This window comes from Canis lupus, chromosome 7 (genome assembly GCF_011100685.1).
Source record: "Canis lupus familiaris isolate Mischka breed German Shepherd chromosome 7, alternate assembly UU_Cfam_GSD_1.0, whole genome shotgun sequence".
NCBI lineage: Eukaryota > Metazoa > Chordata > Mammalia > Carnivora > Canidae > Canis > Canis lupus.
Window position 1 is genome coordinate 65,055,211 of NC_049228.1, and position 27,953 is coordinate 65,083,163.

The 27,953-nt window shown below is 51.3% G+C and overlaps 1 protein-coding gene across 3 annotated transcripts in view; it reads right to left on the minus strand.

Moving 5' to 3' along the window:
• Positions 1 to 4,346: 4,346 nt before the first annotated feature.
• CABLES1 (Cdk5 and Abl enzyme substrate 1) overlaps positions 4,347 to 27,953 on the minus strand; it is a 65,504-nt gene continuing 41,897 nt past the window's right edge. For all 3 annotated transcript variants that reach the window (XM_038543665.1, XM_038543664.1, XM_038543666.1), the window contains 6 exons: positions 27,714 to 27,810; positions 26,308 to 26,464; positions 25,178 to 25,281; positions 11,021 to 11,127; positions 9,618 to 9,825; positions 4,347 to 6,478 (listed from right to left, as the gene is read on the minus strand). In XM_038543665.1, the coding sequence (XP_038399593.1) occupies positions 6,338 to 6,478; positions 9,618 to 9,825; positions 11,021 to 11,127; positions 25,178 to 25,281; positions 26,308 to 26,464; positions 27,714 to 27,810 (814 nt within the window). In that variant the 3' untranslated portion in view covers positions 4,347 to 6,337. The remainder of the gene's footprint in view (positions 6,479 to 9,617; positions 9,826 to 11,020; positions 11,128 to 25,177; positions 25,282 to 26,307; positions 26,465 to 27,713; positions 27,811 to 27,953) is intronic.

The window sequence follows — 27,953 nt, forward strand, 5'->3', positions numbered from 1 at the left end:
ATGACGAAGAACTTTAAGGTTCCAAAGGAATGACCATTTGGTGGGGAGGAGGCCTGGATACCGCCGGCACCCCAAGGAGGGCTGATTTTAGGGTCAGCTTCATTGTAGCCAAGCTGCCTTTTGTCAGTTGTTTTTCTTTTTTTAAAGGCACATGATCTTCTCGCCTGTTCTCACTCATTCTTGATGGTTTTGTGGGACGATTTCCACTGTTTGCTTCCAGAATGATTTGGAAATATAGAATGCTCGTTTTCCCGATTGCTCATGCTTGATGAAACGCTGTTCTAGACCGCCAGCTGGCTGTGCCAGGTGGGGTGGGCCCTGGCAACGGGGGGCAATGAAAGTGAGTTCAGTGCGGAAACTGTGGAGGTGTGGACAGGTTAGGGGACCTAGGAGGCCGAGAGACCCCAGGACTAGCAGGGTCCCTTGGGCGGGGTGGGGCGGGGTGGGCCCTGGAGCCCCCGAGCTGGCCTCCTCCTGCTGCTCTTGTTCACCGGTGGCAGAACCGAAGCAGCGGCCGGAGGGCAGGGGAGATGGGGGGGTCTGCGGGGTCAGAGCTGAGCAAGGCCTGAGCAGAGGACCGGGGTCATGTGCCCACGGGGGATTGCCTCGTGATGACGCCCGTTAGACTTGAGCAACACCGACCTGGTGAGCGCTTGCGGGTGGTGGAGTGTTCCAGGCCGGAAGCCTGTGGCCGAGAGCCTGAAAGGGTCTCCGGGAGCACCTGGGGGGGCCTGTGTCCTGCCAGCGACATTTGGGGTCGGGGGTGTGAAGTCTCAAGCGGCTCGAAAACCCCCGGCCGTTCTCTGGGCCCCGTCGTGACACGGCCTCGCCCCCCCCACCCCGCCGTGAGCTGGGGAAGGCCCCGCCTGGCGCGGGGGCCTGGGGCGGCAGGTCGGGGCCAACTGAGGTCAGCCCGGCTCGGGCGCCCACGTTTGTTTGTTTGTTTGTTTGTTTGTTTGTTTGTTTGTTTTTAAAGATTTTATTTATTCATGAGAGACACAGAGAAAGGCAGAGACACAGGCAGAGGGAGAAGCAGGCTCCAGGCGGAGCCCGACGCGGGACTCGATCCCGGGACTCCAGGATCAGGCCCGGGGCCGAAGGCGGCGCTAAACTGCTGGGCCACGTTGGCTCCCGCGTTCTCAGCGTCTCGTTGCTGACCCGGCTTGAGGCGGGAGAGCCGGTTGGGCTTTGGCCTCAGCCATCTGGACTTGCATCCTGCCTTTACCACTGTGTAACTGTGAGCTCCGGGAGGTGATTCTCAGAGGCTGCATCTTGGGCTCTGAAATGCGAGCCGTGATCCCTAACTGTGCACTTCGTGTAAGGGTCCCGGGAGAACTCGCGCTCGGAGTGTGCAGCACAGCTGGGGCGCGTGCTATCTCCTCGGTGAACACGCGGCCCCCCGGGCTGCCCACCAGCCCTCCCGTCCAAGGGGTGGCCTTCCTACCACAGGTCACGGCTCTGGCTTCTCCCCAACCTGGCCAGACGCCCTGGTCCAGTGGCCTGGAGTTGTCTGTCCATCTTCTTGGTCTTCTTGGCCTTTACTCCTAGGACCAAACGATGGCTCTAACCTGGCCTGCCCCTGTGCACCCGGCTGACCTGAGTAGCAACTGCCAGCCCGTTGCCTTGGCCCATGCGGGGGAATCTGGCCCACCCCTGGCACTGCCCTTTCTAGCTTCTGCACTCAGAGCTCCCTTGGAGACGAGGATCCTGGCACCTGGCAAAGATGATTTCTGCCCACCCCCAGGGCTCCTTCCTCAAGCTCTGGAAGCCCCTCCCGGGCAGGCCTGGGAGTCCCTGTTGACACACACAGAATCCAATATAAGATATATTTTTAAATGGTAGGTAGGGGTGCCTGGGTGGCTCAGTCGGTGTGTTGGCTCGGGTCCTGACCCCAGGGTCCTGGGATCAAGCCCCGTGGGGCTCCCTGCTCCGTGGAGTCCGCTTCTCCATCTGCCCTTCCCCGCATTTTGTGTGCTCCCTCTCTCAAATAAAATCCTTTTTTTTAATTTAATTTTTTAAATTTTTATTTATTCATGAGAGACAGAGAGAGAGAGAGACAGAGAGACAGAGACAGAGAGGCAGGCAGAGACACAGGCAGAGGGAGAAGCAGACTCCATGCAGGGAGACCGATGTGGGACTCCATCCTGGGACTTCAGGGCCGAAGGCGGCGCTAAACTGCTGAGCCCCCCTGGGCTGCCCTCAAATAAAATCCTAATATGGTAGGTGGACCCCAGTGAAAAAGCAAACTGAGAAGTCTGCTCCTCCAGGAGGTCGCCAAGGTTGTGTGCGTGCAGCCCGCAGTCATACTAGAGGGGACCCCTGCTCCAGCGCCCTCAGCAGCCCTGACCCTCCACCCTGGGCCCGACAACCTGGGACACAGGCCTCACCTGAACGGCGACCCTGGCCAACCTGGATGAGGCCATCCACAGGGAGCCCGCTGGGATTTGCAGCACCTGAGCTGTAGCGCAGTCCGGTTTCAATCTGACCACGTGCATCCGGAAAATGTTAGGGGCAGTGGCTACATGATCTGACAGTCGAAACTACCTTTCGGTGAGAGCCTGGTGCTGTTCTTTTGTTTTGTTTTTGGTATTAAAAACCATCTACAGTATCTCTGCTTTTTTTTTTTTTTTTTCTATTTTAGACAACTCTATGAGTGGTTAGTCTTTGTAGACCAAGAACTTTATTTCCTGTGCTTATCAGAGGAACAGTCCCTCTGAGATCTTAGTGTACACAAATCTTCATGAGATCTTAGGATGCGAATTCCGCATCTGTAACAAGCCCCCGGGTGCTGCTGGTGCCTGGACCACACCTGGAGTAGAAAGACGGCAGCGGGCGAGGGCAGAGAGGAAGCGCCATCCTCGCCAGGCCTGCTTTCCTGCCGCAACCAGGCTTGTTTGCAGAATTTCTGGAATATCTATTTAGGAGTCTGAATGGTCCTTTATGGGGCGGGGGCTCTGAGCCAGCACTTGTGCCTTCTGCGGGGAGTTCCCCTGGCAGCAAGAAGACCACTCCTTTCACCGATTATTTCTTTTATAATAGCTTTTTACTTCAGTTGTGCCTCACAGTTGCACTCCCGGAGGCCACCTTTTAAGTTGGTGTTGAGGACACAGGACTCCGGGTCTATAGTCGTGAGGTTTCCTCCCTTCTCCGGCTGCCAGCGCTCTCCTACCTGGCCCTGCTGTCCCAGACCGCACGGCCCCCAGGAGGCCCTCAGGCCGCCCCCTCACAAGCTGTCTTCGAAGCCTTCCCCGTCAATGCACCCACAACAGGACTGTAAAGAGGCAGATTGCAAGGGGGCCAAGGCGGCCTCAGGCTCGGATGGGTTGTGGAGGCAGCGGAGGGGGAGGCTGGAGGGAGAGGCCGGAGCTGGAAATGTCTGAGAAAGAACAATCCGGCAGCAGGGGCTGTAAACAGTTTTATTTCTTGCTGTTGGGAGAATGAGGGGACAGACTGAGGAGGAGGGCAGGGGTCTCCAGCGTCACCTGCTGCCGCAGCCGCAGGGCAGGGCCTCTAGTACGGAGGGGCTCATGTGCAGTAAGGGGCCACCCCAAAATGGGCCCACTGGGTGAAGACCACGCCAGCTGCAGTAGGGGAATTCTTAGTTAAAAACAAGGAAAAAGACACAAAAATGAAGAGCTTTGCAGTTGGTATGTTCCCGTTGTGTAGGTTTGACGGGGGGCAGGAAGCGGGGGGATGGAGGGAAAGTGGTGACCTCTGTTGTGCCTGCGCAGGCCCAGGCCCCGGCCCCGGCCCCGGGGCAGCTACACTGGGACAGGGCAGCAGCGGCCACTTCCTCCCCAGGGGGCTGCACTAGCCTGTCTGCTTGGTTGGTATCTGTCTGACAAGTCACGCCTGACAAGTCCAATGTGGGGAAACCGAGTCAGGCAGAGCCGCTAGTGCCATCCTGTGGGGCACGCGGCCAGGCAGGGCTTCCCCACAGACGTGTGTGCACAGGGAGAGCTGGGGAGGCTTCAGGGCGGGTCTGAGGAAGTGGGACTGGCAGGGGGGCTGAAGCTGCCCCTTGTGGTGGAGGGTGAAAAGGGCAGAGCCTCAAGGTCTTCTAGAACAGTCTGCCAAGTGGCACGCCTCCTCTCCACACAAGCTCAGGCTCCTTGACTCCTTGTCAAGGCCCAAGGCTGGAGCAGTGTGTGGGGCGCACTTCACAGGGGTGGCCCTGGCAGTGGTCTTCGTCCCCGACCCTCCGTCTCATCCTCCCCCCTCCTTTAGAAAGCCCACGTTAAGGACAAGCAAAAGCAGCCTCTTGACAAAATCTTTCATTCTGAGCCCTCTCCCAACTAAGTTAAAACCAATAAAATTCCCCAACTCAACAAATCCACAGGCCAAAATAGTTTAAAATTAGTTTTTTTTTTTTTTAAATAATGGACCAACAACTTAAGTTCATCTTGATAAATGCTAAAAACCAAACAGCCCCAAATTCAAGAATATTAGCTTGATTTCTGAAACACAGGAAGGACCCTGGTGGCACGGGTCACCCACCCGATGTCCCCCTGAGCTTGGCAGGAGATTCAAGACAGATGGACAGTGGGGAGCTCTGTGGGCAGTTCCTAGATGCCAGTGGCCTTGCTCCTTGTAAAGGCTTCCCATCTGCCAGGCACTCCCCGGGGAGCTGAGCAGGCTGCGACCCTGGGGTGGCTCATCAGGGCAGCACGTGCCAGCCACAGGACAGGAAGGTCAATGGCATGTTTAGTTCAGGCGGTAGAGACGCTCTGAACACTACGCCTCTCCAACAGTTGGCACCCCTTAAATGTCAGTTGACTTAGAGGTCGTGTTCATCATGGCCCCCAACAAAATCATGGTCTTAAAACTGAATCCAGCCCAGGATACTTGTTAGCAAAATATTTAGTACTGAATTTGGTTGAAATCTAGGAGTCTGGGGAAGGGGAGTAATCTGTTCCCTCCCCAGCTGTTCCTTAAATCCCTCCATCCTGTGCCACTGTCGGGATTCTTTCCGGCTCCGCTAACTAAAGCCGTGTGCTCGGCTTCCCTGTCACCTGCTCTCTGAGCTGATGTGAGGAGCTCCCATCTGTGTGCAAGTGGGGATGGTGGCACAGCGATCAGTAATCCTGGGCAAGGGGTGACCAGTGACATGTGTGTCTACACATACACATACATGTATATAGAAACAAAATATTTTAATTTTCTTTCTACGGGGCCCCGGACCGCCTCCTGTCCAGTGAAGTCCAGCAGGCACAGCTCTTGTGGCTGTGACGTGCCCCGGGACCCCTGACGTGCCAGCCAGGCAGGACGAGTTACAGCGGAAGTTCTGCACAGACAGTGGATGGGGCGATGAGAAGTTGCTGCCTCTCCCGTCCACCGAACCTCAGCTTCAGATGCAGTCTGTCCCAGCGGTCAGACGCCTCCAAACACCAATCATGTGTCTCCCACCTACTCTGGATTTCTAGAAAACATGTATATAGAGTGAGCACAATCAATGTGCTTATTATGCACTCTAACATAGAGCACAGAATACACACCGCGGAGCAGCCCCAGCCGTCTCCGCAGCGGGAAAGTGCGAAGGTCAACCATAAGCACGCGGTGCGGCCTCAGAAAGGCATAGAGCGCCACACTTCATGCCTTTCCACGTGGCCTGTCCAGCATCGAGGACTCGTCCTCTTTGTCCCATTGGTGGTAGGAGCAGTAACAGAAACTATGGCATTTCCTAAGGGCAGAGGATGTCAGACAATCTGGTAGAGAGAGAGGGGCAGTTGCCCAGAGATGGTCTAGAACTGCTGAAGGTCGGGCTGGTTCTCACCCCCAGGCAGAGGTCCGTGCTCTGGCAGGTGGCAGCTCTGACACACACATTCTCACACTCTCACGTCCCCCTCCCCCCTGGGTGTGTGCGCACACCTCTAAGAGCGGAGACAAAAACAGATTGGCAAACTGTTTTGACACAGTAAGGGTATCCTTTAAAAGCTTCCCCCAGCCACTGTAAATTCCCTTCTGCTTTAGAACTCTGCTCTCTTGAGTGGGGCCAGGTCTGCAGGGGAGACCATGGACCATGCTTGCGAGGTCTGTTTGTGCCCAGAAGAACAGCAGGGCGGGGACAGCTGGGAATGCCAGCCAGGTGAAAGCTGAAAGGCCCTTGGCCACCTCCTGCACGGGTCTCCCCTTCAGCTGCCGCGTAATCACCCGCTCACGGCTCATGCCGGGCTAGCCAGACCGGGACTTCCTGAAAAGTTTCCGGTACTGCTTCTCCACAAAAACATGTTGAGAGGAAAACAGGTTGGTATGTCGAGTTCTGTTTCTGCATTTCCAGTAGTAAGTGCTGCTCCACAAGCTCAGAGGAAGCGGTCCCTACCCGTCCTTGGGGCCTGTGCTAGGAGCTCTGGATCAGGCGTCTGTAATGGGGCATGACTTCATGCTCTGGCAGATGAAGAGCAAACTCCAAGGCCACTAACACTGGGAATTCAAAGGCAATCAGTTCTCGCCTATTCAGCCGGAACTTCTCTTCCAGTTTCTGCAACAGAATGAAAGGAAACCGAGAGCATTTTAGCATTGAAATCAAAATCCTAGGCTTCTGCTCGTGTAAGCTCTCTATCCACCCACCAAGGAGTGTTTACAGAGAAACCCATTATGGGCAGGAATGCAGCCGAAGGGGCGGGGCGGGGGGGGGAGCGGCCCATCAGCTGTACTTCCTGCTCTCAGACCTAGTGGAGAAGGAATCCAACCGCCCCCAAGACCCACGGTCTGCCTGGAGCCCAATATCCATCCCATCACTCCATTTACTACTCTCAATAATCCTGCAAGGTCAATGCTACTTTTATGCCCACTTCACAGATGAGAGAAAACATGGGGTGTAAACTGCAATGCTGAGCTCCAAACTCAACACCTGTTTCAAGTAGAGGCTTGGAGAGAAGACTAAAAAGAGAGCAAATCGCCTATGACAGTAGTGACCATGTGATAAGCTCAGGATTAGGGGAGCTGACTGTGTAGTTTGGTCCTTTCATTTCACACGAGGACCCAAGGCCTGCTGAGATCACCTCATGTTCAGGGCGTCGCACAGCTGGGGCGTGTGGGTGTGGACGGCCTGAGCACACAGCTGTGTTCAGCTCATGCCTGAGGCTCGCCTCGGGCACTGCCTCTCACTCCACCCAGCTGTGAGGGCTGCAGAGGTAGAGACGAAGAACCTGGCGGGAAGGTGGGTAGGAAAGGCCTTGTTTTCGCCAGGGCACGTTCTGCTTTGGCTTAATAAAAACAACTCCCCAGCAGAGACATTAGTGGCCATGTTCAGACTGTTTAACTAGGATGGGACCGCGAGTCAGGTTAATTGCTACTGCAAATGTCAAACCATTGCCTGGAACTGTACGTTCTGCATGGACACTATCAGCTTTTGCTGGACGGTAAGTTACTCAACTACAATTACATGTGTGTTAACACCGTGCTTGTAAAGATTAGTTCAGGGAGTATCTATGTAAACCTGTTGATTCTCCGCTCAGATCTGATAACCAAAGATGCCCTCCATGTTCCTAGAAGTATATACTCTACAAGCTAGACAATTATGCACCAGTTCTTAGAAACAGTAAAGAAAAAGAGAAAAGAAAAGAAAAGAAAAGAAAAAGAAAAGAAACAGTAAAGCACTGACTTAACACTTTCTTCCATCGATGGATGAATGGATAAACAAAATGTGGACTGTGGACTATACATACAGTCAGCCTTAAAAAGGAAATTCTGACACATGTTGAAGACATAATGCTAAGAAAAACAAGCCAGTCACAAAAGACAAATAGTTTATGATTCCACTTATGCAAGACAGCTGAAGTCATACTCAGAGATGGAAGGAATGGTGGCCAAGGCCTGGGAGGTGAGAGGGAAAGGAGTATTAGTGGTGAAGGGGGTCAGAGTTTCAGTTTGGCAAGATGAAAAAGTTCTGGAGACAGACATGGTGATGGCCACACAACAATATAAATGCACTTAATACCAGTGAACTGTAAACTTTATTTTTTTTTTAAAGATTTTATTTATTTATTCATGAGAGATGGGTGGGGGTGGGGGTGGGCAGAGACACAGGCAGAGGGAGAAGCAGGCTCCATGCAGGGAGCCCGATGCGGAACTCGATCCCGGGACCCCAGGATCACACCCTGAACCGAAGGCAGACGCTCAACCACTGAGCCACCCAGGGATCCCCTGAACTGTAAACATTAAATAAAAATGATAAAGCAAAAAGAATGCTCTTAGGTGGGAAGTACCTACATTAGCTCCCTTTCTGCTTTTCCTCCTGTGCCCCTGAGCCAGCCGCACAACTAGCCCACAGGGTATCGTAGTGACCACAACTTGTAGTTTCTGTAGTTTCTGTATTCTGACGCTTGGCCATCTGGAGCCTCGCAGACCCAAGAGGGCGCGCCCACCCCCCTTCTAGGGCTAGCCAACTACTCGTGGGTACATCTTTTGTATGCAAAACCAACCCATCCAAGGCCCAGACGTACCTCAACCATCTCCTCAATCCCCTTCTCACACTCCAGACCACTCTCCACCTGCCCAAATGTTTCACACAGGGCCAGGGGAACCAGTAAGGACAGCTCTCCTCTGCCCCAGAGTCAACTGGAATGATTCTAGCTAGCCAGTCTGAAGCCCACTTACCCTGCCTTGCCTGTTCCTTCTAATGGAAACAGGAGGCTCCATCCAGCCCACAGTTCCCCCTTCTTCCTCTGCCTCACGACCAACCACAGTACTTCCCCACGTGGCTCCCCATGGTTTGGTGTCCCCACCAATCCTATCCTCCAGCAAGATATTAACTGGGGGGCTCCGGGATGTGGTCAGGTTGAGGAGCTGATGAGTGCAGTCCTCACAATGTGATGAGTGCCATTAGAGGAGAGCAGAGAGCCTACCTCTTTCCCTGCTACGTGAGGACACAATGAAAGGAGGCCATCTACAAGCCAAGGAGAGCACTCTTGCCAGGACCTGAAGCCACCAGCACCCTGATCCTGGACTCCCGGCCTCCAGAACTGTGAGAAGTCAATGCCTGCTGTTGAAGCCACCCTGTCAATGTGATTTTGCTCAGCAGACTGAGCTAAGCCACTTCTCTTGGGAACCGTGATAGGAAGCTATCTTTTCAATGGCAACTGTCTCCTGATCTGTTGGTTTTATTGCATCTCAAGTCTTCTACGAATACAGTATATTTCAAAACAGGCATTTTGCACCCAAGATCTGGGTTTCCTTGCTTTGATGGGGCTCTCCTTTAGAAGGAAGAGGTACCACTCAATCAAACCCATGCCCTTCCTTAAAGAAGAGACAACTAAGGCCACAGGAAGCCAAGGTCTGTTGAGTCAATGTGTCTGACGGACATTCTGTGGTCACACTGCCCACAAGCCCCTGTCCCCTTCCCACTGCAGTGGCTTCTGTGGCTTGAGAGTAATTTCACCCCTCAGGGTGTCTGAAAATGGATTTTTATGGCCTGACCCAATACTGGGGATCTTTGGTCTTGTCAAAGTGGATCATCCCTCTGTTCTAGAGCAGCCTGAGATGCGGGGCCTGACCTCCACTGCAGGATGACCTCACAGCCCTGGTCTCTCAGTGGGTACCAGCAATTCTCCTGGGCAGGATCACCAACCAGGCTCTTCCCACATGCTTCCTCAGGCAACAGGACTCAGGTCACTTACGTCAATTAAATGCTTGACTTCATGTTTTTTGAGGTCACTTCCGATTTTGGCTGCTAATAGTACACATGCTCCGGCACAAAGCTTCCGGTTCTGTTTGTTTAGCTTTCCCTTGAGGGCGAGCTTCTCAAAATAGACAAAGGCCATGGCCACTGTGGGCTCCTCAAAGCCACAGTCCTCCTGGGCAAGCTTCCGCATCTCTCGCTTCAGACTATAGAAAGACAGGAAGAAAGGAACATTATTAGAACTCGGGAGTTTCAGAGGACCCCAAAGAAAAAAAAGACTAGTGCATCCCAAAGCATTTCCTTTTTCTCATTCCCAGAAGGGTGACGTGGAATGGGACTAAATCCCAAAGGGTAAATTTCCTTTATACGTGGGCAACAGACTTAAGCTGCTAGGGCTCTTCTCTGTTGGTGAAACTGTACTGACCATGTCAACAAGGACACAGAAGACCACACTGAATCCAGGTGGTGTCTGAGGGTCTCTAGAAACTAGAAGTAAAGCTGTCCAAGGGAAAAGAGGTAAATTGCAGAGGGGAATTATGATCATTCCAGAGAGACACCTATAGATTTAAATTAGGTGCTTGGTATCAACTCTGCTGAGTATCAGTCATGTTCAGAAACTGTGGCAGAAGAGGGGTTAGGCTAACAGCAAAACAGCCAGTGTACTTAGGAATGCTACCCAGCAAATGGACAAAGTGTGAATACATCACTTTTCTCACACTTCTCTGGCTTGGAACATGCCAGAATCAAGTCAGAATTGGAATACACAGCATGTAAATATTGGCACCTACTCCAACGCCGTGTTGGCGCATAGTCTAGCCTCCATCACTACATGCACTGAAAATCTGTCCTGGTGTACACACACAACCCCAGGCACTTCTCTCCAGGCTGGCACATGTGGGTCACCACGAAGTCAATCCAATCAGCTGCAGGGAAAAGATGGGTCTGATCTTGCTTTGTTTTGCCAAATGCTTAAAGGTAAGGTGTGGCTGTCAACTCTTGGGTGAATGACTGTGGGTGAAGAATTATCTCAAATGTTATCCAACCGTTTTCTGTTTTGTCTACATTTGAGAAAGCAGAGAATGAGTTTTCTGTATCATAACCCTTACTGAACTGTTAAGCCTCAGACAGTATGAAGTAATTATTCTTTCACTTAAGGAAGCTCCCCCCAGACCCCTGTCAACTAACTCATGTCAAGAGCTCGGTCTTCTGTCCTTCTTCCTTGGCTCTCACTCATGCAAGCAAGCATCCACCAGCATCGGATGAGCCTCACCTTGCTGCATGCACCTGTGTAAATGATTTTCCTGGAACTACAGGAGGAACCAGCCATACAAAGCATGAGCTTAATGCACACCAGGAAAGGGTTTGAATGGGAAGTTCAAGTGGATGTTGATCCTCACCTACCTTCTTATCTTGCTGAGTGTTAACTTAATGTGGGGAAACTTCTCCTTGAAGGTCTCATTCATGTCCTTCTTGAGATCTGAGGGCTTCACATAGTCTATTACTGTGGTCTGTAACAGATTGGACAACTCGGGTCACTCTTAAAGTTTTTAAAGATTTTATTTAATTGAAAGAGACAAAAACACAAGCCTGGGGTGGGGAGGGCAGAGGGAGAGGGAGAAGTAGAGACTCCGCTGAGCAGGGAGCTGGACGTGGGTCATGATCTCAGGGTAGACCCAAGCCAAACGTTGAACTGACTGAGCCACCCAGGTATACCCTGGGTCACTCTTTAATATATAGGGGTCTTGGGTGAACGGTTACATGCATATTATGGCCAACGACAATCTTGGACACCACCGAGCAATGGGGAGCCCGGAAGAGAGCCACATCAAGGGCCCCGCTGAGCCTGAGCGTCTGAACAGCACATGGCTTCTGGAGGCAGAGAGAACACGAATCCCTGCTACGGCAGGACTGGGTGACATCTGGAAACAGCAGCCTCCAGTCCCTCCTGCAGGTCCTGTGCCTCAGCCTGTTACTGAGCACAGGGGTGAGGGCATGGGGTGTGCACCTGCACACTTGAGGGTTCAATCCACATGTGACCATCGCGAGTCATCTGACCCTGGGACACTTACTTAATGACCCCACACATCAGGCTCCCCATCTGTAAAATGAGAACAGCTAACAGTGTCTACCTTCACGTGGCTATTTTGAGAACTACAGAAGTGCTCTGAGCAGCACTTGGCATAGAGCAAGCACTTGATAAATGTTAGCTATTATTTTCCTAGTTGTGGGAAAATATACACCACATAAAATTTACCATTTAAAGTATCCAGTTCAGTGGCATTAAGTCGATTCATGCTGTGTGGCCATCACCATCATCCATCTGCAGAACTTTCATCACTCTATCCCCACTCAACAGCTCCCTGTTCCCCCCACCCCAGCTCTCACTCGCAAACACCATTCTGCTTGCAGTCTCTGACTTCTCTAGGTCTCTCATCCAAGTGGAATCATACAGTATGTCCTTTTGTGGCTGGCTTGTTTCACTCAGCACAATGTTTCTCCACGTTCAACCACAGTGTAGCAGGTGTCAGATTTTTTTTTTTAAGATTTTATTTATTTGAGAGACAGAGAGGCAGAGGCAGAGGCAGAAGCAGGCTCCATGCAGGGAGCTTGACGTGGGACTCAATCCCTGATCCCCGGGATCAGGCTCTGGGCTGAAGGCAGCACTAAACCACTGAGCCACCCAGGCTGCCCAGAATTCCCTTCCTTCTAATGGCTAGATAATCTTCCATCATGTGTACATGGTGTCAGCTACTGTTAACAATCCTGGAAACCTTGGGGTTCTTCCTCTTCCCCTCTCCTTTTTTTAGTAGGCTTTTCACCCAATGCGGGGCTCGAACTCACAACCCCAAGATCAAGAGTTGCAGGCTCCACAGCCTGAGCCAGTCAGATGCCCTCCCCCTCCCCCTTTCTAATCCTATCCATCCTTAAAGACTGGTTCATTCGAGGTCCTTCTGAGGACCTGGGTCTTCCTGGTTGGTCTGTGCCGTATGCTATTAACTCTGAACGTAACAGTCTCTGGCTGGGTCTCACCAGGTTAGCCTCACTTCTCCTCCTCAGGATCCTACTTTCGAAGAGCAACAAGGATGCCTGATGCCTCTCTGGCTGACTGTAGGCAGTAATATTCACCAGGCAGAGCCCGAGAAAAGAGCAAGTTTGGATTCTGCTGGGTAGGGAACAGTCCCGTGGACGGCTGCTGTGGCCTGGCCTCTTCTAGTGGAGGCATCACAGCTTTCCTCCAGGGCTCCTGCACAAGTGGGTAGCTATCTGTAAACACCTCCATTCAGAAGATGCTTGGCTGTACAGGCATGTGGAAGGCCTCTGGTGTCCGTTAATAACGGAGAGGAGACAAAGAGCCAGCACATCCAAATTCACATTGATATTAGCACCTTTGTAACAGCTTGGCAAGTAAAAGCAAACCATAGCAAGATGAACTCAAATGGTTCCACCAAACTCCTACGGAACTTTCTCAAATTCTGGGTGAAAACAGACTCAGTGCAATGCCAAGAGTTCTGTGGTAGCTTGTCTTTCTGGCCCAATCAAGAAGGCTCTCCCTTAGGTGGTCCAGGACATGCTGGTTCTGGTAGCCACTCTATGCACCTGTGAAGTGCTGGCAAGGAACAAGTAAGTGGCAGTGTGGCACCAGGGTGCAAACAGATTCAGGCACACACTTGTGTGCAGTGACGTTTTGCTGGGCAGCAAGAGGAGGGAAGTATGAGACCTTATGGAGGCCACTCAATGTCTGGCAGAGTGGATGCTTCCCCTGTGGCAGCCCTCCAAGATGCGTTTATCATCCCAAACAGACGTCTCCTCCGGGTTGAACAGGATGTAAGATTTTTCATTTAGGAAACAGGCAGCAGAATGGGGAACTACATCTAACACCGTTACCTCATGCTGGGCCCACTGGCCCATCAGCTACTACTTCTGTTTCCTAAATACCCAGCCCTCCCTCCCTCTCTCTTCTGCCCCACACCAGGCATCCCTAACTCCCAGAGCCAGCCTCTCCTGCTCTTCCTTGGTGGATCAAAGTCTCAAGCAAACCCTCACCAGCTCTTGTTGGAGACTGAAGCCCTGTGAGCCCCAAGCAAGGATATCCTGGACTGGGAAGGGTGGTCTGGAGCCTTCCCTGTGGCAACCACAGCAGCTCTGCTTTCCCACTGCCAGAAGAGCAGCCTGCAGGTGTGTGCTAGCCACCTCGTCTCACGGGTATGGAAGCAGAGGCTCAGAGGGGTGATGGGGCGGGGCCGGCACTGGAGCCGGGTCTCCCAGCTCGCCACATGTACTGTCTCAGTGCAGTTCCATTCATCAGGCTAAAATGAGCAGTGGAGACAACTCGAGACCGGCAGCAGGTAGGAAGGGCTGACTGCTGTCAGCGGCTCTGCCTCCAGCCACGTGGCAACTCCAGGAAAGATACTCAACCTCCTGAGGCTTCAGCTTCCCCTCCCTGAAACTAGGAAGAACACCTGGCGAGGCTGCTTCAGGGGATTTTCCTGAAGCTTGAACAAGAACATGATGTACCTAAAGGACACTGGAGAATTTTATCAAGAGCATGGAAATGGGAGACGGCAGAAATCCGGGCTCTGCTCCAGGCGCGGCGAGTCAGCATGCAAGGGTGGGGCCCTGGATCCACATCGTGATGTTTCCCAGGAGACTTTCCCCGCACCTGGGTCTCCTCACCAGGCAGCACCCATCCACACTTGGGCTTGGAGCCACCTCCTGCTGGACCGGCTTCCCTAAAGCCCTGGCTGTCGGGGCACTCCTCAGCGATTCAGCTGCATTATACGCAGTGGTCCGGATATCCGACACCCCCTCCCCCCCAAACAGGACCCACTTGGCTGTACTTCTTGACTCCTTTGCAGCTAGGATTCCAAATACGATTCCAATTCCTTCCATCAATGCACCGGCCCAAGAGGGCACCATGACGCGGAAGCCATGCTTCTGTTCTGCCAAGTGTCGGCAGGAGTCCAGGAGTCCTGCCTGGGTGCCCATTTCACCAGTAGAGGCATTCGAGGGTGGCAGTGGCAGCACCAGGTCTGACACTGGCAGCCGCTCTGAGTTCTCAACCAGCAACGCGGGCCCTGATTAAGGAAGAGGTGAGGGGTGGCCTGGCTCTGCAGTGTGGGTCTGGGATCATCCGTGAAACCCCAACTTAGGCTGTGTGGTCAGCCTCTCCAGTGCCTCCATAAGTTGTTGAGTATCCCATGCTAAACCCCTTCCTCTGTAAACTAGCTTGCATGGATGCCATTCTTCCACCATGGAACCATAACTGAGGAGGCACTCACTCCTTTCCCTGATGGCGCGGATTGCCGTCATAAGCAAATCTCACCTGGGAAGACATAGGGTAAGGGCAGAGCCCATGGGGAGGGTCTGTGGGCAAGAAGGCCTATCAGGGCACCAAGTCTTACCCCAGAGGAACCTCACACACCACTTCCTGACTAGTTCGAATTTCAGAATGACTTCACAAACACTAAATCCTGCTTAGCCTGCAACCCTGGACTCAGGCCTTGAAGGAGAGACTCTTGTTTTCACAAGCAACCCTGTCCTAGCTCTTGGGTTAAGAGCTGGGGCCTACTTTTCCTGAGAGCAGTGGACACATACATTTATTTCCAGGCTGGTCCTGGAGAGGGGGGGCAGAAGGGGGCCAGAAAGCAGACACTGAGCACCTGGCCCCCGTGAGGACAGCACACGCCAGCTACAGGGAGAGCCAAGCCCTCGAATTCATCTTCTCGGGGGCAGAGCCCTGCCTTCCAGGGTTACATTGCATCACTCTCCCTATGTGGACTTTCCAGCCTTTCCTTGCCACTGCTCCCAGCATGGAGTAGAAAGCCTGCTGGCATCCTCCACTTATTTGGCTTTCACTGGGCTACTCTTTGGGTCTTTTCTAAAATAGATATGGTACATTTTTGGGTGGGGGAATCTCTGCAGATCTCCATCTCTGTCAAGGCCCATTTCCTGACCCCCAGGGGGTGGGCAGCCTTCAGGGCAGTGTGGCAGAGGGAGGGGCTCTGTTGGAGGAAGGCACAGGAGGGACGTGGGAGAGCTGGGCCCAGCGCTTCCCGGGTGGCTACTTCGGGAAGTCCAGAGGCACCTTGGGAAGGAGAGAACACGGACTACTGGAAATTTGTGGCCACTGTGTGTGAGGCAGGGGCCCAACAATGCCATCATCTCAGTGGGTTTGCTGACATCAATGTCGGTGAGGCAGGCTGGCTTCTGGGGCGATGAAAGGCCTTCCAGACTCAAGACAGGAGGAGGATGGTAGTAAACTGTAAAGGTCAGGCTGAGCACCTTGGGCAGGGAGATAATGCCAAAGTGGTCACATCAGTTTCCTGTGGCTGCCATAACCAAGTACCAGAGGCCACGGGGCTTTAACAACAGGAATTTACAGTGTTTCAGCTCTGGAGGCCAGGAGTCCGAGATCAAGGTGTCAGATGGGTTCTGTTCTCTCTATAATTATGGCCTGAATCCTTCCTTGCTTTCTCCTTGCTTCTGGTCCCAGGCATCCCCTGGCTTGTAGACACATTACTGCGGTCTCTGCCATTCATCACCTGGTGTTCTCCCCATGTGTCTGTTCACATGGCCGTCTTCTCTCTGGGTCTCTGTTTGTAATGACATCAAGTCCTACAGGTTTAGGGCCACCCGAGGTACTAGGGCTTAGGACGTCAACCTGTTTTTCAGGGGCACCATTCATCCCAGGGCAGTGGTGCTTGCTCATAATGATGCTACTACACAGCCTTGCTGTGCTGATCCCAGCTGTCTCCACTGGCCTCAGCTCTGACCCAAACAGCAGGTGCTGCTGGCCTTGGCCACAGTGTATGGGAGCACTTCCCACTTTCTTCTCTTCCCACCTCCTGTGCTTGCTGGGATAAGGCTCTCTCTTCAGTCTTCCTTCTGTCTCTGCTTCTCTGAGCTGTGGTCTGCAGGAGGAAATCACAAACTCTGGAGCCAGAACCCCCAGGTCGGACCCCAGCTCCACCACGCAGGGGTGCTTAGGGAAACCACTCAGGATTCTGTTGTTTCGGTGTCTCCATCTGGCTTCCCCATCACCTGCGGCAAGGCACCCCGAGATTTGTGGGGCTGTTTCAGGTCCTACTTAAACTCAGCTGCTTGGGGCAGCCCCGGTGGCCTAGCAGTTTGGCATCGGCTTCAGCCCAGGGCGTGATCCTGGAGACCCGGGATCAAGTCCCACATCGGGCTCCCTGCAAGGGGCCTGTGTCTCTGCCTCTCTGTCTCCCTCATGAATAAATAAATAAAATTAAAAAACAAAAAAACAAAAACCTGCTCGGAGTCCAGTCAGGGCCATCTGCTCCCAGACCCTTGTTCACCCACTGCATCTTGAGCCCACCGCTCCATATTGACCCCGCACAGCCCAGACTCTGGGTATTGGCTGAATCACCCTGAGCCCAGGGCCGCCACATTAGGCAGTTTCCAGAGGGGATGATCGTCTTTGCTGTCCTCTGTTCCGGTTCCTGTTCACAATTATTCTCTGGAAGATAAGCAGCCATGATTCTCCTGTGTGGTCCTGTCTTGAGGTACCTTACAACGTCTTGAGAGGTGGGACTTCTCGACCAGCTGGAAGGCAGCAACCCTCTTTTCAGTGATAGAGATGAGCCAAGGAGGTAGCACTGGAGGCTGAGATGCATGCACAGGGTTACTACGGGCCCCCAGTTACTCAGTCCTTCTGGCTTGAGAGAAAAATGAATTAAAGGTGCTATACTTTCCTATGTACTAGAAAATGAATTAAAGGTGCTACATTTCCTATGTACTTTCCTATGTACTAGTCTAATATATAGACTCAATGCGCAGGTTTTGTCAGCGTGCATTACAATCAATCAAAGTGCTAATAAACAGGCTGTGGTTCCTTCCTGGCCTGGGACAGACTGAGTGACCAATGCTTTCAATGCCACCTAATTCCAGGCCATGGGATTGGCCAGATGTAGAGCTCCTTGTGGCCCACAGCAGAGGCTGACAGCTGGGCCAGGCAGTGTGGCAGGCAGTTAGCTCCAGTTCTCTGTGGTGCTTGTGATTTTGCAGAACGGCCATTCCACTCTTGGAACGAGAGGGAGCTTGAGTGCACATTCTTGCAGCTGCCTGCCTACAAGGAAGCTGTGTATACACAGCTGCATAGAAGGGAAGAGAGGAAGGTCGGCTGTGGGGAGACCATCCAGAATGCAGAATGTCCAGAGGTGCAATTTGGATAGGGGCCTGCCAGTCAGAGATGGGAGGCCAGGTCAGGAGGGCCCACCTGGGGCTGACACCATAACTACCTTCCGAGATGACAGGAAGAGAAGGTAAGACCAGAACTTAGTCATCTATCTGGAAGAGTCTACCGTCTATTGTGGACACACTGGTATCTTTTGCTTTAAAAAAACAAAGATTGACTTATCAGGATAGCAGCGAGGGAAATGCCCTTGGGCTTACCTGGCTCACATCACAGTCATGGTGCTGTGTAGTGAGGGCCTCAGCTGGGGGTAGGTGAGGCAGGGAGTGGAGGCAGGTCTGGGGGGTGGGGGGTGGGGTGTACAGATACCCCGATAACAATGCTAGAGAGTGAAGGGGGGCTCGCTGCTGGTCTGGTTTCCACAGAAACAGAGAAGTGTTTTTGCTTCAGGGCCTGATAAGTCCCTCCTTGTTCCCTATTCTCCTGCCCTCCACATCTCCCCAGGCAGCTCTGAACAGATGTGGCTCTGCCCTAGACACTGCTAAAGCTCCCCTCTGGGTCACAGGAGCCCCTGGGGGCAGAACATTCCAAAGGAAGGAGGGCTGATGGGCCCTGCTCTCTGCAGCTCCTTCCAGTTCCAAAGGCCATTGCATCACGGGACCTAGCCTGCCTGACTGCACATGCCCGCATCTGTGGGCACCCCAAGCTCCGCCGGACACTGGGAAGCAGATATTCTATGCCCGCTAAGGTAGACCAGTGGCCTTCACTGGATCTAGCTAACCACAAACAAATGGGCATCTCAGCTCTTCTATGAATTTTTCCCTTCCCCTCAAGAGGCCAGTAAATCACAAGGAAAACTGTGGGAGTGAGTGGAGGGCCTCTGTAGCCCGGGGCAGCATTTATTGCTATTTCTACCCACTAGATTCCACATCCATAACCCTAGATTTATTCTCCCTCCCTTGCCCTGAGGGGAACAGCTCCTCACCAAAATGAAATTGTTTACAAAGCATCGAGAGAAACACAGGAAAAACAACTTTGGCTCCAGGTTTAAGCTGCCATGTGGATTTGCCAGAAGGCACAAAGCAGGTCCAGTTTCAGATACTTGTCAAATGCTTATCTGGTAATACAGAAAAACTTTTTGAAAGGTGTCTTCAACTCACTGAAGAGGACATTGGGTGGATGTGGCCTGGAATTCAGTCTCTCTCTCTCTCTCTCTCTCACACACACACACATATTCGGATACACTTCCAAATACATGCTTCTTCAGCAGTTGCCTCAGAGCAGGAGCTGATGAACTGTGAATGGAGTATCATGTTAAAGACCACAAAATGGTCATTGAAAATCTGAAACAAATAAATAGAAAGGGAGCAGATGCAACAGCATGTTGGGTAAAATGTAGAATATTTGATTTTGTATTATTTTTGTAAGAAAAAAAGATTAAAAGAAAACCACCATACTGATGCATGCTACAATGTGGATGAACCCTGAAAACATTATGTAAGTAAAAGCCAGACACAAAAGACCACATAGTGTAGGATTCCATTTGTATGAAATGTCCAGAACGGGCAAGTCTACCGAGACAGACAAGTAGGTGAGTAGTTGCCATGGGGTGAGGGGGTGGAGGGTTGAGGGCATAGGGACTTCTCTTTGGGATGACGAAAATGTCCTGAATTTGATTATGGTGATGGCTGCACAAATTTGTAAATGTTCTACAAACCACTTAATTATACACTTTATCATTTCTTATTTTTAGTAGGCTCACGCCCAATGTGGGGCTTGGACTCACAACCCCTAGACCAAGAGTAGCACGTTCCACCGATTGAGCCAGCCAGGCACCCCAATATACTTTAAAGAAGTGAACTGTATGATATGTGAATTACAGCTAATAAAGCTGTCACATACACTCAATCCAAAAAACCCTAAAAGCCAGAAAACGAAACCTACCACAATGGAACAGGGCAATTACAAAGGCATTCTTAACAGTTGCACCAAAAGCTGACGGGTCTCAAAGACCCCACTGCTCAGCTCCTGTGCAGGTACCCGGCAGATTTTCCCCTCAAGCAGGTCTCAGGAGGCCTAGCAAAGGTGTTAGCATAATGACTCCTTACTTTTCCTTTTCCTAAGGAGGGTCTCCTGAATTGAAGGAGTTTCAAGCACCTTGAAACCTGAGGGCCCTGGAAGGAGCCTTACAAGGCAGAGCCCCAGGGCTCTGTATAAATCCACCCTGCAGATTGGTAAATACCTCTGTCATCAAGAGAGCTTTCAGTGGAAGAGAAGTATGGTGAGGGAAACCAGAGCCCAACTGCCTACCATACAGAAGGTTGACTTAGTCTTCCTTTAACCGAGTCTCCAATTTCTCACAGCTCAGAATCCCATATCGTGCCGAGAAAGTTCTAAGACATATTCCCACAAGACTGGGGAGGTCTGGGATAGGAAGGAGGGTTTTTTTTTTTTTTTTTTTAAAGATTTATTTATTCATGAGAGACACACGGGGGGGGGGGGGGGGCAGGCAGAGACACAGGCAGAGGGAGAAGCAGGCTCCATGCAGGGAGCTGGACGTGGGACTCGATCCCAGGTCCCCAGGATCACAACACTGGGAGGAAGGGAGGTGCCAAACTGCTGAGCCACCTGGGCACCCCAGGAGGGGCTTTTCTATGAGTAGTTAGATCGTAATACTAATACACGAATAGACACTTTATCAAGATCAATCCAAGAGATGTCCTCTCCAGGTTTATATATCTATAGACGTCATAAAGATTAGTATAGTCAGTTTTCCTTCTGATGTCAAAATGGTTCAAGAGGGATAGGAAAAGGATCCAGATATGCATTCAAATAACGTTGACTGTGTTGGCATTATCTCAGTCAGCTCTTTTGCTTACTTTCTCCTCTTAATTGCTCTCCACACCCATAAAGGGGAAGAACAAACAAAACCACTACTGACTTCAGCTGCCAGGTTCTAATGATAAACAACCACTTTCTGGTGAAACTTTAATTACAAGCCAGGCGGCCCATGGGGCAGGAAACAGCGGGCTCTGAGTTGAGGCCTCGGGCCCGCCCTCGCCACACCGAGAAACACCGTCATTAAGCGCTGGCCCTCTGAGAACCTGAGTGTAGCCAGCAGGCTCACCAGACTTTCCTACTCTGTGGTCACCGTCTAAAAATTTCAGGGCCAAAACCACAGAGGCAGCTGCGACTTGGCTTTCCAGACCGACCCAGAAGTTGTTTTTTTTTTTAACTTCAAAATTTCCCCTTTGCCCTTTCACGGTGGCTCATAGTGGGAGTGACTCTCAGAGATCAAAGTTAAAAACCAGTGTTAACTCTGAATGAATGCAAGGCCAGTTGTAAAGGGCTGCCGCTTGAACTTTGTACATAACAGGCTTCTTTCTAGGCCTCAAGGAAACATTCACCTCTAGAACTCTCCCGTTTCTGAAGGCAAGGCAACTGTGGCCATGAGTGGCCCATTTATCTCATACTTAGAACACATGTGAACGAAAATACACATCCAACTACATCCTAGCAGATTAATATTGCCAACACTAGGACTCAGAAAGCCCACTCCTAGGTGTATCTACCCAGGAGAAATGAAAATACATGTTCACAAAAGACTTGTAGAAGAATGCCCATGGCAGCAATATTCATGGTATCCCTACACTAGAAACCCAAATGTCAATCAACAGGACCGTAGATAGACAAACTGGGGCGTATCCATACAAGGAATGGGGAAGCTCTTAAAAAAAAAAAAAAAAAAAAAAAAAACTACCGACACATGCAACATAAGCGAGTCTCACATATTAGATTCTATGAAAGGAGGACCACCGGCGGGGGGGGGAACACATACACTATGTTTATAAAGCACCAGCACCAAAATACACAAAATAAGTTTACGGTGATAGAGTCAGAACAGCAGCTGCCTCTGCAGGTAGGAGGCAGGACAGGGTGAACAGGAGGGAACTAAGGGGAAAGAAATGTTCTATCTTGATTAAAGCAGAGATGACAAAATTCATGGAGCTCTACACTTAAAACATGTACGTTTGGCCATACATAAATTACACCTTAATATGAAAAGAAAAAAAAATGGTAGCTGGGAGATATGATAGGTTTAGCTCATCACTTTCTGAGTTGTTTGATTCTGCAGAGGCAACATGAACATCTCAGGCCCTGTAATTCCACAGGAGCAAAACACCCCAAAACCCTGGACAATAGCCCCTGGTTCTCAGGCTTGAGGCCACCACTGAACTGGCCTCCTTCGAGCTGCACTGGTGACCTAAGGAGAAGAGGCATAGGCAGCAGGACCCCACAGGCCTTGGCAGCCAGTATGAAGGGACGCAGGCAGTACTGCACATACAGTCAAACCTGGCTCCTGGCTGGCCTCCCTCCCAATCTTCCAGCAAAGACCATGAAAGGAAGCCCCCAGGAAGGGGGACAGATGAGCTGGGGGTGCACAGACTTCACAGAGGCCTGACATCTGTCTGCAAGGGGCACCCTGCCAATGATGAGGGCTCATCTCCCACCCACCCACAGACCAAGATGGCCCCAGATCTTCAAAGGTTTTCAATAGCTTAAATCAAGTAACCCTGTAGCTCTGTCTACCTTGTAGTTAGTAACTATAACTAGCACAGCTCTGTGTGCCTGTGGTCAAGGATGGAAGATCTGTCAGGATCATCAGTCTATGAGCTTGCCTTTTCCACTTGTGCACGTGTGTGTGCACATGTGTAGAGGGAAGGACAGTGACTTTGTTAAAAATACTGATTTTATACACTCACCCTCTTTCATCCCTTCACAAGACAGAGTCTTGCACATGGGCCTTTCCCACTGGGGCCTGGCATGGCTACTCCTTCTTACCACTCACACTCACCTTCAATGTTATTTCTTCAGGGAAACCTTCCTTGAGGCTGACCTCCCACCTCCACCCCCCTACCCTGCCCCCATAACCTCCTACCACTTTTCTTCCCTCTCCTAACGACTATAGTGACTTATCTGCTTGTTCACTGTCTGACTTCTCTACCCACTGTAAGGTTGAGGAAAATGGGGATAGCAGCTGGTTTGTTTTCCACCATATAAGGAAGCACTTGGTCTGGCACATAGTAGGGCCTCAGTCAACACTGGCTGAATGGGCAAACTGTGTATCTTCAAGCAAACCAACCAAAACCCAAACCCACACACTTACTCGTGCAAGTCAGCTGCATGTGAAACAGCCCTAAACTCCATGCCTGCTTCTAGAGAAGAAGTCTCCCGGGGGCCAGTTTGAGGCTCTTAATAACACAGGACATGCATATCAGTGACAGAGAACAATGATGAAAAGTGGACATCCCATATTTGATCAAAGTACCAATCTCTGCAGCCAGAATAGATGTCCATCATATGGGGCTGACCAGAAAATGCAGTTCACAAGCCATTTCATTCTTTAAAACATGTACTACTACAGGAAGCAGGGGCTGCAGATTCAACATGGTAAAATGAAAAATGAGCCAGTTGGGAACATAAAGCAAGGAGGAGAGGACATATATGCTGACTTGGCAAATCATCTAGCACACTGTCCAAGGAGGAAAAATTACCTGTGTGCACAGGCATGCACACGAAAACTGCAGCCCAGAACCTCAAAGCTCACAGTGAAACCATTTAAAGAAAAAAATAAGATCTGGCACCAGCCTGACACAAGGCCTCAGAAGGAGAGTCAATGTTATCACCAGACACAACATGAGCTACAGAAGAGCTCCCGGCCAAATCCCAGTCGATCAAAAAGAGTGCCCTCTCTTATTCTCTTGGTCACACAGGAGTTTTAAACTGTTGGCCCTAAAGAGTCATTGTCACGTCCTACCCTGAGATTGGCAGTTCTGCCGCTGACTGCTGAGGGATATGGGAGTCACAGGCCAAGTGAGAAGAGCACCAGGGAAGGAGCTCTAGCCTTGGCCCCCACTTCCTGTCTGTCAACGGTGACAGCCTCACTCAGACTCCCCCAGCCACAGTTTCCTGCCCGTTACTTAGTAAATAAAGCAATGAACAACATAAAGAATCCTATTCCTACACAAGGCATGACGTTTCAGTTGCTCCCTTTCCATTAGGGTGGTGATTCTGGTCATTTATTAAATACTTATTACGTGCTAGCTTACATGAATAAGCCCTGGTTTTGTAAAAGTAAATAATCTTTACAGGTCACAGAGCAGGACAAAAAATTATAAATGGCTCTGGTTCTTTCTGAGTTAAGAGGTACAGAATGAGGACGGGAGAATGAGAAGCAGGGGCAATTTTAAACTCAGTGCCTTTGGTAATTCATTCTGACTCAGCATGCCATGGGAGAATAGGATATATGCTGGGAGCAAGTAGCGAGGACCTGAGTCCCTCCTGGTGTTTCTTTGGTGTCAGCCACTCGCCAAATGTTCAGGGAAGAAAAAGAGAGGCTGGAGGGTGGATCCCCAGGGCTGAGAACTCTCAGCTCAGGGTGAACTTTCAGGGGCCCTTTGAGTAAATAGAATCCCACTCTGGCCTCTGCAGACACAAGAACCCAGAAGAGAAAAAGGGACCGTGTGCTCATTCCCAAGGCCAGGGCTGCTGAGAACAGCACGGGCTGGGCAGGAGCAAGGGAACTGGAGCGGGATGTTCTGAGTTGTGCCCGCCCCTCCCCCCCCAGGGCCAGTCAGGGAGGCGGTGGGAGCATTCCGGGTCAGTGCTCTCCTGCCTGATGCCGTGTGGGGCAGGCCTGGCCAGGCAGGTTTCCCACAAGCCCAGCGCTCCCCACCCTCCACAGCTGCCCGAGATCTGCGAGCCGCTCAGTCCGGGCAAGTCTGCCCCAAGAAAGTACAAGGACCCAGCCAGGCCCCGCTGGGGTCTGGAGAAATGGCAGACCTAGTGGTGGGAAATGGTGGTCAGCCAAAAGCAGAAACCAAGATTACCACAAAGGGAAAAACAGGAAGAGTCCATGAAGTAAAAATGGCAAGGAAAGGTTTTGCATTTAACGCCCACAGTGGCCTACCTTCACTCTCCCAGAAGATAATTCTGTCATTCGGAGCCCAGTGCCAATTGTTTGTTTGGAGTGCACGTGGAAGCCTACAGTCACCAGGGAACTCCAGACAGAGCTGAATCTGATGGAACTGGTTCTCCCCTGGGGTGGAGGTGGGGGCATCTACAGATGTGTGTAAGCTCAGGTGAGGGTCCCTGAGCTAGTCTGGTAGGCAAAGTGGTTGATGCAGGTCAGGTGCCCAGAAGAACCCAGGACCAGCCCATGCTGGTTACTCTGTGAGCAACCCACACTGGGGAGCCTCCAGAAGCTCCCTAGGTTGAGCAGTGTGTGAACAAGCCCCCTAGACTCCATAGAGCAGCCACCTGTTAGGATGGGCATGCCTGAGGGGCCTGAGGGGTGAGGCTGAGGGAGTGAGCAAACAGACCATCTCTCCTCCGCTACTCACCATGTACGAAGGAAAGATGAGAACTCGCTTGTGTTTGCCACAAGGCCACTGGGGGTCATCCAGGAGATTTGGGTCATAGTCCATAAAGTCTCCCAGGTCGCTACCTGAGGGTCATACACAAAATAATCAATAGGGGCCCCAGGGAATTGAGCCGAAAAAGTCACACTGCAGGAGATAGCTCTACTTGTTGATGAAGCATCTCCCCTGCACAAGGGATCACCAAATACTTAACATTCGGACAGTTTTTCCACTTTGGAAAATTATTTATCACTCCCTCTGACCTGGGAGAGCACAAAACCTCCCAGAGCACAAAAGATGCAGCGAGCACCGGGATTACAAAATGTAGCACCAAAAATGTGCATTCGTTAAACCTGTAGATCCAATTAGCAACTCAAGTTCGGCCATGTGAGCTGCAGGTTTCTAGAGTGAATGCTTCTGGGCTGGCTACCGTGTCTTGTACAAACACAGATCAGAGCAGGCACCAGGGCAAACAGCTGTAAGTGACCAGAGATGGCGGGAACATAAGGACAGTGCATCCAGACTCAGCACCTGGACAGGTATGAGGAACTTCCTGTGCCCCTGGAATTTTTCTGAGAATAAAAATAATACTGCTTTGTATAGTTTTCTCCCTTATTCAGGTTTACAAAGGTTTGATGAGGCAAGGCTGAAAGCAAGCAAGCCTTCCTTCGTGTTTGTTGGCCATGTTAGCTCACCTGCTATGAGAGTCACAAAACGTTCCCACACCTAATCCAAATCTGAACACTATGAAAATACAGGCAAGACCCAGGCTGAGATAAGGAGCCGAGTGGTGCAGAGAGGCTGGGGGGTAGGGGAGGTGGTCCCACCATATCTGCACAGTACAGATGGCCTTAGCATTTCTCCTTGAGGGTGCTTGGGTGTTGGTGGCTGAAACATCTCACTGATGAGGTAGGTCCCCCTGTAGCCTGGCTGTGAACCTGTATGGCCTGAAATTAGATTTGCCCAAAAGTCATGTCCCCCCGTGGGATGGGCTCACACGCCATCCAGAGGCACCCATCCTCCAGTCTGCACACAGGAAGACCCAACACATGCTGTGCACCAAGGCACCTTCTGCCATGCACTGCCTGGCCTTAGCCCCCACCCAAGGTTACCTGTGTCCAGGCTCCCCTGGGTGCTGCTTGCACGTCCTATGGAAAGGCTGCGGTGGCTCAGGTTACGGAACTGGGAGAAGGAGGAGGTGGAGTCTATGGTATTTCTCCGGGCTCCAAAGGCATTTGTGGGTAGCAGAAATTGGGTGTAAGAAACAGTCTAAAAGGTGAAAACAAAAATGAGCAAAATAGATTATTCCCAGGCAATGTTAGCTATGCATCCTGACCAACCAAGCTATGTTACCACACCAAGTTCATGTCCGTATTCTTACATCTGTACTTCTAAAATCCAGTGAGATCAGAAATGAAACTAATTTTGGTATTTATTTGTGCCAAAACCTAAATTCAACTGACTTGAAGCTATATATAGTTTTAATATTGCACTTCATGTGAATACTCATGTTATGTGGTAGAAATGTTAGTGTGTTTGAGAACTATCCCAGAAGCTGCTGGGATGTTGTGTAATACATGACACACAGACTACATTTTTTTTTTAAAACACCGAACAAGCCTTATAATCCACCAAGTGCAGAATCCCAGAATACATCAGGCCCCAAGAGTGTCTGATGAGGGGTTGGGGCCTCCTGTATGTTTCATTGGCAGATGTGATCTCTAGCTCACCTCCCTCATTGTTAGGTGAACGCTCAACCTTCGGCAATGGACACAGAACAAGTTTTTCTTTTCACCTGCTTGGAGAAGCACACTCATGCACCCCTGCTTGTGAGCTCGGGGCTGATGTCACCCAGACACAGTGGTGACCAGCTGTTCTGGGAGAGGGGAGGTGAGGAGGTCATATGCTGCCCCAGCAGCCTCAGCTGGAAGCAAACTACAGTGGGATGGCTTCTCCAAATACCTGCATCATCTCCATAAACAGGCTTTTGAAGGGTTTGCAAAGACTGACTGGATCCAGCACAGAAAGTTCATCTTTCAACCTCACTCGCTGGACTTCCACCCAGCAGCTCACTGGATTGTGGATAAGGAGAACTGTGACAGCCTTCCTGTGAGGTGCTCACTAAGGCTGAGACTCAGCTTTTTAGGACCGTGGGAAGCCTCTCTCCCCAACCTCCTCCCACTCAAAACAGACTTTCTAGTGGCGGGAACATTGTTTGCTGACACCATGAATCAATGTGCATTCAAACCACCGGTCCTCTGATTCCAGAGCATGCACATGTGGGTGTGAGATACTCATCAGCATCCTGCGTTCCATTATGAGTAGCACTGGTAGAGAAATACTCGTGCTATTTCCTCACTGGCTTGGTGGATCTCTGGGTGCATGCTAGGGGAGCAGGGATGGGCTGCAGACCTGGTTCCTGTACCAAGAGCCAGGGTCACAGTGTGTCATGCTGCCTCGGCATCCTGACACGGTGGTGTGGGCACGAACCTGCCGATTGGAAGCCAGGAAGCCTTACCTTCCCGTCGGCTCCCAGCTCCACGCCTTCAAGACCAATGATCTCTTTCAAGCTCACAGCACCTGATGACTGCTTCCCTCCATCCAACTTCAAATCCCTGGGGAGGACAGGCCCAAGAAAAAACACTTCAGTCTGTACTCAAAAGAGCCATGATGACGTTTCCCACAAAAGACACCACAGTCATACTGATGAAAATGACTGAAGGGGCGGGCCCTGGCCAACAGAACAGCCCTTTGAGCT